Raw genomic sequence first — 13,489 nt, 5'->3', positions numbered from 1 at the left:
ACTTGAGTATAATCTTGCACAGTAAAGATTTTGCAGCATGTTGCATTATATATAAATGTGCGTGTAACATCCCATTGGAGCCTGGTGAAGTTTGTTCAGATCTTTGTTAAAGTGATGGTGCTCATTGTGGTTGATGTATGAATAGAAATCAGGTGAAGAGGAGGAGGAGGAGGAAGAGGCAGAAGAGACAAAACCTGATCCACTTCACCAGCTGATTCTACACTTTAGCCGTACTGCTCTGACTGAGAAAAGGTAGGGATGTACATAATACTCTGTGCTGTTTAGCACTAGGAATTACTTGCAGCTTTTGTTCAAATGTTGCACTAAGTGGAGGGAGGGGATTAGAGAAAGAGGGTGAGTAAGCACTCTGTCCTTTCACCTCAGCCCAGACGGATGGGGTGAAAGTCGTCTCAATCTGGCTGTTTCAAGGGTCCTTTGTGTAAGAGCTTTTGGCAATCTCAATCCACTTCCGTGTGGGTGTAGGTCCACAACGGAACTGTGGCCCCAAATTTGCAGCCTCACTCAAAACAAAACTCAAGGAGTGTTGGTGAGGAAAGTCAAAATCTCATCCTGATGCAATTGGGGTGCTGTCTTCAGCTTGGAGTGAAGACATATTGTTGGGATAGAGTATCAGCAGATTTACTCGGCATCTAATTGTGGCAGACCTGATCTGGGAGTGCTGGTGCAGGGTGTCTGAAACGGGCATGTGGTCCATTTTCCAGCACCAGCATCATCATCTTGATGAGCAAATACTGCACCTGCTCCAGAAATAATTGGCACATTTTTTTAAATGCATAAATTTAGAACTGCAGGTTGGAGATGTGCAAAAGGTTCTCAGATCTTTCAATATTGGTCATTTCAGAAATGGAGAAATATTCTACCTATCTACATAGAACCTACAGCACAGAAACAGGCCACTCGGTCCAACTAGTCTCTGCTGGTGTTTATGCTCCACACGAGTCTCCTCCCACTCCATCTGTCTCAACTCCGCCTTGCAGCATACCTTTCTATTCCCTTTGCTCTCATGTACTCCTCTAGTTTCGTTTTGAAAGCATCTAAGCTATTTGCCTCAAACACTTCCTGTGGTAGCAAGTTCCACATTCTAACCACTCTTTGAGTAAAGAAATTTCTCCTTATTTCCCTATTGGATTTATTAATAACAAACTGTATTGATGGCTACAGTTTTGGGTTCTCCCCCAAGTGGAAACATTCTCTCCTCATCTACCATGTCCAACTTATTCATAATTTTAAAGAACTCTATCAGGTCTCCTCCAAGTTTTCTCTTTTCTAAAGGAAAAAGACTCAGGCCAAGAAATTCAGTTGTTTGCGCCAGCCGGTAGCGCCTTAGGAGGAGGAGATGTTGGGCGCTAGGTGGCTAGCGGCCGGGCGCAGCGCGATCTGCGCCTCCCCAACTTCACTGAAGATTTAGCGGCGGCGCAAAGCCTTTGCGCGTGCTCAGCTGCGCGCGCAGATCCTGACGTCATTTCATCGTGCAACGCCCTTTGCTCGCCCCAAACTGGAAATTAAGTGGCGCCGCCCTATTGTGCGCCTGGCGCCCCTAGCGACTGGTAGAGGGGAATGGTTCTCAGTCGATGCGGGGGGCGCAAATTAAAGGGCACTCCTCCTGCAGTAGAAAAGGCAGCCATTTTGCAGCACTCCTTTTTGAGAGATGGATCTTTGCAGAGAGACAAAGGTAGAGAGCTTTCTGCTTTGGCTCAACACTCGCACAGGTACTTGTGGCTTCAGGCCACAGCTTTCCACTTGTCTTTACCTTCAGTGTCGTATCATTGATTGCAAACATATAATGGGGGCTGCAATGGGTGCAAACGTTGGCCTTCTCCATAGCCCTGGGCGTTGCACAGATGAAGCAGAAGTGGTCAGGCCTAGCTTCAGGGCTGCAGTGTGCAGGGCGTGGCAGGCAAACAAATCCACCCTCCCCCTTTAAGAGCTGACCGGCGCCAGAGTGTCTGCCGTCAATCTGCAACTCGCTGCACCTGCGCTGCGCCCGCCCTCGGGGGTATCGCCCCGGACCGCCAGCTTAGCGCCTAATGATAGTCGTGCATTGCCTGTTTTAGCGCAGCAGCAACCTCTTGGGGTGATGCGACTGAATATCGGCGAAGGTGGCGCGAACTTGTGCCGGGCGCAAACTTTAGCGGCCGCCCGACTGTAGCGCCCCGAACGTGGCTATAGTGAATTTCTAGGCCTCATTCTTTTCCAATAACAAGTCAGACACCTGACAGTATCAAAGTGCTCACATTCTCAGACCCACTTAATATTACGGTGATGCAGTGCCTTGTTTCTAGAGGTGAAATTTTTCAATGAGCTGTGTAAGTAGAATTTCAGCTAGTGGCAGAAAATAGTTACTTTGGCATGTCAGTTTATGTCTTGCAGCGCTGAGTAACCCAATATTACCGGCCAGTCCAGATAAAGCAGGCTCTGGACTTCTGTTCTGTTGATTTTTGAACACACTACAATTTTATAACCTTGCTGCAAAGTATTACCGTCTTAATAGCAGAGAAGTGCATTTTGTGGGAAAATGTTAGTCTTTCCCAGGAGCTGGGTGACATCACAGTGCAGTTACTTGGTATAAAGCATCCTGCAGATGAAGATCTGCATTGTTTTGAGCTATTTCCATGTAAACTAACATTGGCAACGCATTTGCGTAGGTGGGAGAGGCGAGGGGACATGGGTTTTTATTAGGTCCTATATAGAGTACTAGCAGCATGACTTTAAAAAATCAAATCTGAAGCGGAGCATCATTAAATACTCTAATTCTTGGCAAGCAAATTATGATGAACCTGTATAAAATACTGATTCAGCCTCAACTGGAGTATTGTGCCCAATTCTGGGCACCGCACTTTAGGAAGGATGTGAAGGCCTTAGAGAGGGTGCAGAAAAGATTTACAAGAATGGTTCCAGGGATGAGGGACTTCAGTTACGTGGATGGACTGGAGAAGTCCAAAGATGTGCGGGTTAGGTTGATTGGCTATGATAAAATTGACCCTTAGTGTTAGGGGGATTAAATACGTGGGGTTACGGGGATAGGGTGGGATATCACAGAAATCACAGAAACCCCACAATGCAGATAGAGGCCATTTCAGCCCATCGAGCCTGCACCGACACATATCCCACCCGATCCCCGTAACCCCTACACCAACACATATCCCACCCTATCCCCGTAACCCCACGTATTTAATCCCCCTAACACTAAGGGTCAATTTATCATAGCCAATCAACCTAACCCGCACATCTTTGGACTGTGGGAGGAAACCGGAGCACCCGGAGGAAACCCACGCAAACACGGGGAGAATGTGCAAACTCCACACAGACAGTCACCCGAGGCCGGATTCGAACCCGGGTCCCTGGCGCTGTGAGGCAACAGTGCTAACCACTATGCCACCGTGCTGCTGGTGTAGGGGTTACGGGGATCGGGTGGGATATGTGTCGGTGCAGGCTCGATGGGCCGAAATGGCCTCTATCTGCACTGTGGGGTTTCTGTGATTCTTTGAAGCTGGGGTTGTTCTCCTTAAAGCAGAGAAGGTTGAGAGGAGATTTGATAGAGGTGCTCAAAATCATGAGGGGTCTGGACAGAGTAGATAGAGGGAAACTGTTCCCCTTGGCGGAAGGGTCGAGCACCAGAGGACCCAGATTTAAGATGATTGGCAGAAGAAGCAAAGGTGACACGAGGAAAAACTTTTTTACGCAGCGAGTGGTTAGGACTAGAATTCACTGCCTGAAAGGGTGGTGGAGGCAGACTCTGATCACAGCTTTCAAAAGGGAATTGGATAAGTAACTGAAGGAAATTTTTTTACAGAGCTGCAGGGAAAGTGGGGTGGGGTGGGGGTGGGACTACAGAGAGTCGGCACGGGCTCAACGGGCCAAATGGCCGCCTTCCGTGCTGTAACCATTCTATTTTTATCCTAGTTTTAGATTGTTTATCAGTTTAAAAAAAAAAAAAATATATAAATAAAATAAAATAGCATTACTATCTGGAAAATAGCATATAGGAATCCAGATACAAACAATGCAATAAGTGGAGTTGTACGTTCATAAATAATTCTGTGTCTGAGCAGTTTGTTATAATTCTGGCTGTCTTTTGTTGTTTGCTTCCTTATTTAGATTTTCCGCTATCTGAGAAGGAAGAATGTTCTTTTTAACTTACCAAATACCATATAAATGAAATTCCAGCACTGCGTGACATTGTAAAAATTGAAAATCATTAAAAGTGGTTTGATATGGTTTGCTGTGTTTTTAAAAAAAAAAAAAAAAAAAAAATGTTTTTGTATATCCTGCTGAAAAAATTGTGGGAGTGGTAACATTGTGAGGGTAAAGGATATATTTTGTGCTTTTTCAACTGGCAAGTAACAAGAAAGAGCTTTACTGCAGATTTGTGGCAGTTACTGGGCTAACAGATGAAATGGCACATTTTAGAATTGTCTTGTTTCAGTTGCATGTTTATTCAGGTTTCAGTATATATTAAAAACAGCTTTTTGATTCACTCTCAGCAAACTAGAAGTGGACCATCTCTACATGTCGTATGCTGATATCATGGCAAAGGTCAGCACACAAACATTTATTCTAATAAGTATTTTGAACTATTTCAATAGATACCAAACACATTCGTGTGTAGTGATTTAAAAAAAAAGTAAAACTTATAAAACTACAGTGTTTTATACCAATTGACATCATATATTTGTCACATTTGAAAATTCAAAGATGACCAATAATTTTTGTTTTAATCAGTTGCAGCTTATCATGCTCTGTATTTTGTTACTCACAGAATCACAGAAACCTCACAGTACAGATAGAGGCCATTTCGGCCCATCGAGCCTGCACCGACACATATCCCACCCGATCCCCGTAACCCCTACACCAACACATATCCCACCCTATCCCCGTAACCCCACGTATTTAACCCCCCTAACACTAAGGGTCAATTTTTATCATAGCCAATCAACCTAACCCGCACATCTTTGTTACTGTTTATCTAAAAGAAAACCCTCGAGGAACCCAGAATTTAAAATTCAAGCTTGTGACTCTCTGATGACTTGGCCAGGTCGAAATCCCAGGATCTCTGCTCTACATTCAATAAAGTAATAGCGTGTGTCTCCTAGCCAGCCACAGACGCTGACCCCATCCCAAATTTTGAGGGTCAAGGTCATTAGTATGTTCAGGAAGGGTCCTTCTTGCCTGTAAGTGCACATCAGTGGCACCCAACCTGATCCGCCAACAGGAATGGGGAGTGGCATGCAGCCGCTGCACTAGGGGCATCTGGTGGCCTTTTCCCATGCAAAGAAATTGTGGCTCCAAGGGATATTGAGCTCCAGTGCGAGCCATAACTCTGTTACAGTAAGATAATCAATCCCATCCAGGATCGAATTAATACCTGACGAGGTCTAGAGCACGGCGGAACTCGAGCTAGCTCTCCTTTTAAGGCCGTAGAGTGTGGAATTCCTGGGTAGTCTGGTAACTATCCCTAACATGCCTCCTTGACACAGGCAAAGCCAGACAGAAGATCCACTCATGGCTTTTCCCCTTCTCCCATTGTACTTCTGGAGGTAAAAAAGGAAGGAATTCCGAGGCAGCCTTCGGTCCCTTGACCTGGAGATCTACCGAAGTGTAGCTTTGGTCCCAACTAGAATTTCAGGATCAGCGAGTTTATTCAGTGAACAGCCGAACCATGTAAACCAGGAAGGTTTGGGTTTGATTCCCCAATCTGCTGTGTTGACTAATCTCAACCAGGCCAGCGGTCAGCTCATTAGCATTGGCCTCTAGAGTCGTGGGGAAGATTGATCAGGCCCCCCCCACCCCAGATCACTATCCAGCCTGTCCTGCTGGAAGTCCATATGTATGGAACTTGACTGAGGGCAGCATAGGCCTTGGCTGTGAAGCTCCACAGCCAAGTAGCCTGTTGGCACTGTCAAGGCTCGTACATGAATGACGTCCACAAGGACATGGTTTTATGAAACCACAGCGGATAACAAGTCAACACTTCGAGGGCGGAAGAAAGTATTCAAACTTAGGCAATCATCCTCGGTTGTTTTAATTTGACTGTCAATTTTATTGATAGAGTACTGAATTTATTATTTTATTGCAAGCTGTACTGAGAAGTACGGAACTATAGAACATTTGTATATTTTGTTTTAATTTTGTAGCCCTAATCTCACTGTGGTCCTTTGTATGGTTAAAGTTAGTAAGTTGCTGATTGGGGCTTATCTCTCATATTCTTTGATTTCAGAGTTGTCACATTAAAGAGGAAGGTGGTGAGGAAGAAGACGAGGAAGGTGTAGAGCTTACCTTTGAAGTAAGTGTAATCACAGAATCACAGAAACCCCACAGTGCAGATAGAGGCCATTTCGGCCCATCGAGCCTGCACCGACACATATCCCACCCGATCCCCGTAACCCCTACACCAACACATATCCCACCCTATCCTGTAACCCCACGTATTTAATCCCCCTAACACTAAGGGTCAATTTATCATAGCCAATCAACCTAACCCGCACATCTTTGGACTGTGGGAGGAAACCGGAGCACCCGGAGGAAACCCACGCAACCACGGGGAGAATGTGCAAACTCCACACAGACAGTCGCCCGAGGCCGGATTCGAACCCGGGTCCCTGGCGCTGTGAGGCAACAGTGCTAACCACTATGCCACCGTGCTGCCCGGTAATGAGCTACAAAGGTTTCAGACAGTGTCAGTTCCCATCCATCACACAAAGCAATCAGACAGTTGAAGAATTTCTCTGTCTTTACACTGATTGAAAGTCACACATATTAGACAGCTGCCTGTACAGCTACAGTTCCACTGTAAAATGTAGCTTATCAGTAGTATGCAAATTACTGTTAATCTCTTTATACTATGATCACTTTAAAAAATTATATTAAATTAGTCAAGCACAGCCTTTTTATAAATTCATGCTGTGTCCCTAATTAGCACGTGTTCAATAATATCATCCTGTATTATGGATTCTGAAAGGTTATGCGCCACAGACATAAGACTAATTATAAAAACAGAAGACGTAGGAGCAGGAGTCGGTCATTTGGCCCCTCGAGCCTGCTCCGCCATTCAATAAGATCATGGCTGATCTGATCTTGGCCTCAACTCCACTTCCCTGCCCGCTCCCCATAACCCTTCAGTCCCTTACCATTCAAAGATCTGTCTATCTCCACCTTAAATATATTCAATAATTGGCCTATATTTTCCTGGATTATCCTTTTCTCTTCTCTGAGCAAGTGTATAACATTTATTACCCTTCAGTCCTTTGGTAGGGTTATTTTTTCCACAGATTTTTTGATAGTTATGGTCAATGCCCCCCCCACCCAGTGTCTTCTCCGCACACCTCCTTGGATGCATACCATCTTGGCCTGATGACTTTTCTATTTTGAGTCCCATTAACTTCTTTCATATAGCATCCTTTTGAATATTTATCTCCAATAGTGGTTCTTCCATGTCCTCCTACTGTCTCACTTTCACCTTCCTCCGTTAAAAAAAAACCATAGCAAAATACTTATTAAGCATCTCTGCCACTCTCATATTTTCCAGTACCCTAACTCGCACTAAGTCCCGTTCACCCAACATCCCTTTCCTCACTGATCTACATTGACTCCCCGTCTAGCAATGAGTTTAAAATTCTCATCCTTGTTTTCAAATCCCTCCATGCCTCACCCCTCCCTATCTCTGTAACCTCCTGCAGTCCTATAATCCTTCAAGATCTCCGAGCTCCTCCAATTCCAGCCTCTTGCGCATCTCTGATTTTCATCTCTCCACCATTGGCTTGCCTTCAGCTGACCAGGCCCTAAGGAATTCCCTTCCTAAATCTTTCCGTCTCTCCCAACTCTCTCTCCTCCTTTAAGACTCCTTAAAATCTATCTCTGTGTCCTGATTTCTCCTCATGTGGCTCGATGTCAAAGTTTGTTTGATAACGCTCCTGTGAAATGCCTTGGGACGTTTTACTACATTAAAGGTGCTATATAAATGCAAATTGTTGTACGAGATGGACCTACCTTTTGTAACTTTTCTGTCCTGGATGTGTGCATAAAGCAAAGCACACAAGCGATAGACACAAGAAATGTCCTTGGGGGTTCTCCCCATCCTCTGCTGTAACTTCAACAAGAGATCAATGCAAACCTCACTTACACAGTTTATCCGGGGCTTCTGACAAACTTCTGCTGAAGCTACAGCAGCAGATCAGAAGAACCTCTGAGGAAATGCTTGGTGAGAGTACAGAAGCCTTGTATCCAGTTCAAGTAACCCTAAATCATGATTACAGTAGGGTGATAGAGTGTCATCTTATACCTCCACTTCAGCTACATCGCCACTAACCATCCTAAGCTATTGAAGAGGTGCAGTCAACATACATTCATTCGTCTTGTTCTTGACAACCAAGTAGGCTTAAAGGACTGCAAGAGAATAATATTTTCTTAGTGTTAGTCTGAGAAAACTCATATTACTGTACTATTCCCTTAGGAAAAGGAGATGGAGAAGCAAAGACTCCTGTACCAGCAATCCAGATTGCACAGCCGTGGAGCCGCTGAGATGGTTCTGCAGATGATTAGTGCATGCAAGGGTACGGATTTAAAAACAACGTTTATTTTTCAGTTTCATCAATGTAATGTCCAACCTGCGGCTGTATTGGAAGACTCAGAGTAGGATGCCAACTTACCTTCCCCACCTCCTGTGTGTCTGTATGTCTCCTGCATAACAATAATGGATTCTTGTAGAGTGAAGTACATTCTGTACAAAAACTTGCTCAACCAGTTATTTGTATATTTGTATTTGGGCCTCTGGGGGGAGCGGAGGGAAGTCAGGGCTGGCGAGCCAGGAGCGGCAGCGATCGGGAGGATGGTTTAATGTGAGGTTAGGAGGAACACTCCTGCTCCTCCGGGCTCCACATTCAGAGGTAAGTAACTTACCTTTTTGGTTGCAGAGCGCTCTGTGGGATTAGTTTCACTGAATGCAGCCATCGATGGTGCTGGCTGCCTCAGGGAAAACCAATCTTGCTGCGAATGGCTTCGGGGATGGGTAAAGGATGCTATCTTGTTTGCCCTTACCCAATATGGCAGGTGGTGCTGTCCTGGTTGGAAGTGTGCCCCTACTTACTACCTGCCATTTTGGAGAATTAGGAGGGCGCTACGCTGCCCAGTTCCTAGGCCCGTTAAGTTGTTTGTTTTTCACTTCATGCAAAGCCAAGTAATATGGCTGCATGATGAAAGTGCAAATAGTACTTGGACCGCACAAATAACTTTACAAAAAGACAAATAACGTATTAAACTGAAACTTGGGGCATGGTTACAATGCTATTGTAAGGGAGCAGTCTCGTTAACTTCAGTTAAATTATATTCTTGAAAATGAAACGGATAACTCTTTAGCCAATATTATTTTTCTGATCCATTTTCTAGGGGAGCCGGGGGCAATGGTTTCCTCAACCCTGAAACTTGGTATTTCCATTCTGAATGGCGGTAACTGTGAGGTTCAACAGGTAGACAATTATTATACATTATTATTATTGACATTCAGTATTTTCATACTGAATATCACTTGTGCTTTATCATAAAACTTGCACACTTTTGCAGTTATAGGAGATATATATAAAATATGTATGAGGGTGGTTGTAATATGAGAAAAATATATTAATCACAGTTGTATAATTGATTAAGATGATAACCACAGCACTATATGGTTGTCCACTGAGTTGTTAAAGTATTGTACTCTTTGTTTAGAAAATGCTAGACTATCTGAAGGAGAAAAGGGAAATTGGTTTCTTCCAAAGCGTGCAAGCTCTCATGCAAACCTGCAGGTGAGTGGGTTTCTGTGGTTCACTTCTGTGATGTTGCAAGGTACATTGTGTGCATTTATAACGCAGTGGGTTTTCAGTTCTATTCCCAGTAGGCAAGAATGTTTACAGTCTAGATTGTCAATTTGGTTACACTATTATCAGCATAAATCATTCACCAAACTAATGGTGGAGCATTAGGTTCATGTGGGGTAGCGCCCATTTTACCACTTCTGTTATAGCCTGAAAAGACAGAGTTCTGGCTAGGCATTGATGTGTTGCTACATTACAATCCAGAAATTCGGGTTGCGAGCTTCCCGCGGGTGCAAGCCCCCGACCTGCACTTACCTAGCGCGCCGGCCGTTGAGCTGTGGGCCTGTGTGGGATTCCGATCCTGGGCCTCCTCCAACTGCCGGCGCGCTGTGCTTGTGTATCCCAGGGGCGCAGTTAGTTCGATGCGCCCCCTGGGATCACGTGGGCCATGAGCCAATCGGAGCAGGGAATGCTTCATTCATAAGTTTGACAGGAAGAGCTGTCAAAACTATGAATACTATAAGCCCCAAAACATCACTAAAACTTTAAATACATTTTTTTTAATTACATTTTTATAAAATAACTATAAATTACATGAAATAACTATTTTAAACAATAATTTAAATTTTTGAAAAAATTAATTACATTTTCTAACGGGCCTAAAAATAAACGTACCTTTCTTTAAAGTATTTAAAAATAATAAACCTGTGGAAAAAATGTTTTAATTTTAATTAATTCACCACTTACCTTGTTAAAAGCAGGCCTTGCGACTGCTTTTTAAAAGTGTAACTGCTGGAGACTTACCCTCCCGGAGAAACCTGGAAAAAAAACGTAAGTTCGATGCGCACGCGCTGCCTCTCCGGCGCACGTGTTCCACCTGTCAACCCCTTTCAGGGGAACGGAAGTGCCGGTTTCCCGCGCATGCGCAGTGCATGCACAAAACCGGCACTTTCGTTGGGCCTACGCATGAGTACCCAGCGCATATTCACCCGTGGGGACCCGAATTTCTGGGCCATTAGCTAGAACCAACATGGTGCTAGGGATGAAAAATTACAATTATTCTGAGAGATTTGAGATACTGGGACTATTTCCACTGGAGCAGAGAGGGGTAAGAGGAGATTTAATAGAGTTTTTTTTAATTATAAAGGGCTTTGATAGATTGAGTAGGAAAAGACCATTTCCTCTGTTTGGAGAGTCGGTGATCAATTTAAAATAGTGGCTAAGAGTGCGGCGAAGGGTTAGTGGAAATTTCTTTATGCAGAGGGTTGTTGGAGCATGAAATACTTTGCCACGAATAATGATTAAGGCAGAGACCATTGCACTTCTTAAAGGCCAAATGCCTTCCTTCTGTGGTGTAAACATTTCTGGAGCCAACAGGAGATGAATGGACTCTGGGTCACTTTACCATCATGATTCCGATCCCTAGGCCCTGATACTGACAAGGGTGGGTCGCTTAAGTGGGGAGGAAGGAGTTTTGGTCGGGCCTGCATGCCTGGAAACCAGCCTGATTGACCGGCTTGGCTCACTGTCAGGTGGGGAACATTCTGGAGGAGGCCGCAGGAGCAGGTAAGGAACCTGCCGCTGCGCTAGTGGGGGCGGGGGTCCAGATCTTGAGGGCGGGGGGGGGGGGGTTGATGCCAATGGCAGGGAAGAAAATATCTTGGGCTGGGAGGAAGCATTCTTGCTCCTTCTGTCCCACAAGCAGTGTTGTAATGGCACTCACCTTTTCTCCGAAGCTGTCCTCGCCTCCCTTGAGCTGCCATGTTTCCCGAGGCCTGGGAAACCCAGCTAGCCAGTGTTAAACCTGTAAGACAGGTTAAATGTGAAGCTCCCAGCCTCATTGTATTATTTGAATGGACGACCCGCCTCCTGGGAGCGGGTTGGCTGCCCGCCCCTGTCCCGCCTCCGTTAAAACTGGAAGTGGGCGGGTTTGAGGCGAGTTGGGGCCGGATTTGAAATTTTAAAAAATTTTACATCTCCCCCTGGAAGCTGCACTTTGTCCTGCATGGCCTGTTTCTTTTAGCATGCAGTCCCTTTAAATTTCCGTGCGTGTGCGGTATTTACAATGGAGAAGCCGGTAAGCGGCCTGCGCGGGATCTTCGTCATTACTGCGCGGCCGCGCAGCTTAGAGGGAACATTGATCTCGCCCAACCCACCCGTTTTTGGGGGTTAAAGCTACCCCCCGCCACCCCCCCCCCCCCCCCCCAACCAAGCTGATGAGTCATTTTTCACTGTGCGTAGCTGTGAGAAGTGGGAAGAAAAGGAAGCCAGAGCATCTGTAACATCAAGAAAACATAACACGTCAGTTGTATGTGAGGTAGAAATGATTAAGATCAATGCATAACTGCAGTTGAGTTTAGTACGAACATGTCATTTGCACTCGGAGCTTATAGAGCAGCAAAGAAAGAAAAATGAGTACTTCACACAAGTGTCAGGCAGGGCAGATATTCAAAGTCCCTTGTATTCTCAGCCAGAATTTTACGTGTGAAATAATTTTATCAGCTTCTCCATAATTAGATTTTGATTCTCCTCCGCACTCTCTTCCCACTCATTCTATAGCTGTAGTGTTGTGTAGTGCACACCTTGCAGTGTGAGGTTTGAATCACATCTGATCAATGCTATTATTGTTAACCAATAAGTGCCTGGGGATGTCAGTTGGTGCATTGTAAAAATAGTACGCTTCCCAGTACTGTCATCCATTATCGTGATGAGCACAGACTAAAACAATAACGAGCATTCATTTCTTTTCTCTTGGAAATTCTGTTAGACAGTTGTGACATTTTCAGCAGCAGCCTCCACAATGTGAACATCATTAATATATGCTGGCAATCTCATTAAGTACCTGTAAGATACAAGGAGGTCAGACAGCATCTGTGGAGAGAGAAACCGAGTTAACATTTCAGGTTGTTAACCTTTCGTCAGAACTGGAAAACGTTGGAGAGGAAACAGGTTTCAAGCAAGTATAGAGGCGGGGGAAGGGGAAGAACGAACAAAAGGGAAGGTCTGTGATCGGGCCCTCGACCGTGTCAATTCCATTACCCGCACTTCTGCTCTGACCCCTTCCCCCTCTCTCCCAGAACCACGATAGGGTTCCCCTTGTCCTCACCTTCCACCCCACCAGCCTCCACATTCAACGGATCATTTTCCACCACCTCCAGCGTGATCCCACCACCAAACACATCGTCCCCTCCCCTTTCAGCATTCCGAAGGGACCCTAGTCCACTCCTCAAACACCCCCAACACCCCCTCCCCTTCCCACGGCACCTTCCCGTGCAAGGGCAGGAGATGCAACACCTGCCCTTTTACCTCCTCCCTTCTCACTGTCCAGGGCCCCAAACACTCCTTCCAGGTGAAACAGCGATTTACTTGTACTTCTTGCAATTTAGTATACTGTATTCGCTGCTTGCTATGCAGTCTCCTCTACATTGGGGAGACCAAACGCAGATTGGGTGACTGCTTTGCGGAACACCTTGTTCAGTCCGCAGGCGTGACCCTGAGCTTCCGGTCGCCTGTCACTTTAAAATTCTTGTCCCACTCCCACTCTGACCTCTCCGTCCTCGGCCTCCTGCACTGTTCCAATGAAGCTCGAGGAACAGCACCTCATCTTTCGATTAGGTACTTTACAGCCTTCTGGACTCAACATTGAGTTCAACAATTTCAGATCATAACCTCGGCCCCCA

General features: G+C 45.4%; 1 protein-coding gene across 11 annotated transcripts in view; it reads left to right on the top strand.

The window, feature by feature from the left end:
- The window catches only part of LOC147096861 (ryanodine receptor 1-like), a 461,451-nt gene that overhangs the window by 351,355 nt on the left and 96,607 nt on the right, over positions 1-13,489 (top strand). For all 11 annotated transcript variants that reach the window (XM_085973559.1, XM_085973551.1, XM_085973560.1 and 8 more), the window contains 6 exons: positions 146-252; positions 4,506-4,557; positions 6,239-6,304; positions 8,471-8,570; positions 9,403-9,482; positions 9,724-9,800. In XM_085973559.1, the coding sequence (XP_085829685.1) occupies positions 146-252; positions 4,506-4,557; positions 6,239-6,304; positions 8,471-8,570; positions 9,403-9,482; positions 9,724-9,800 (482 nt within the window). The remainder of the gene's footprint in view (positions 1-145; positions 253-4,505; positions 4,558-6,238; positions 6,305-8,470; positions 8,571-9,402; positions 9,483-9,723; positions 9,801-13,489) is intronic.

The sequence above is a fragment of the Somniosus microcephalus genome, chromosome 34 (assembly GCF_052327205.1).
Source record: "Somniosus microcephalus isolate GS21.2 chromosome 34, FLI_Smic_1.0, whole genome shotgun sequence".
NCBI classification, from domain to species: Eukaryota; Metazoa; Chordata; class Chondrichthyes; order Squaliformes; family Somniosidae; genus Somniosus; species Somniosus microcephalus.
This window is presented reverse-complemented; position numbering and strand designations above follow the sequence as displayed.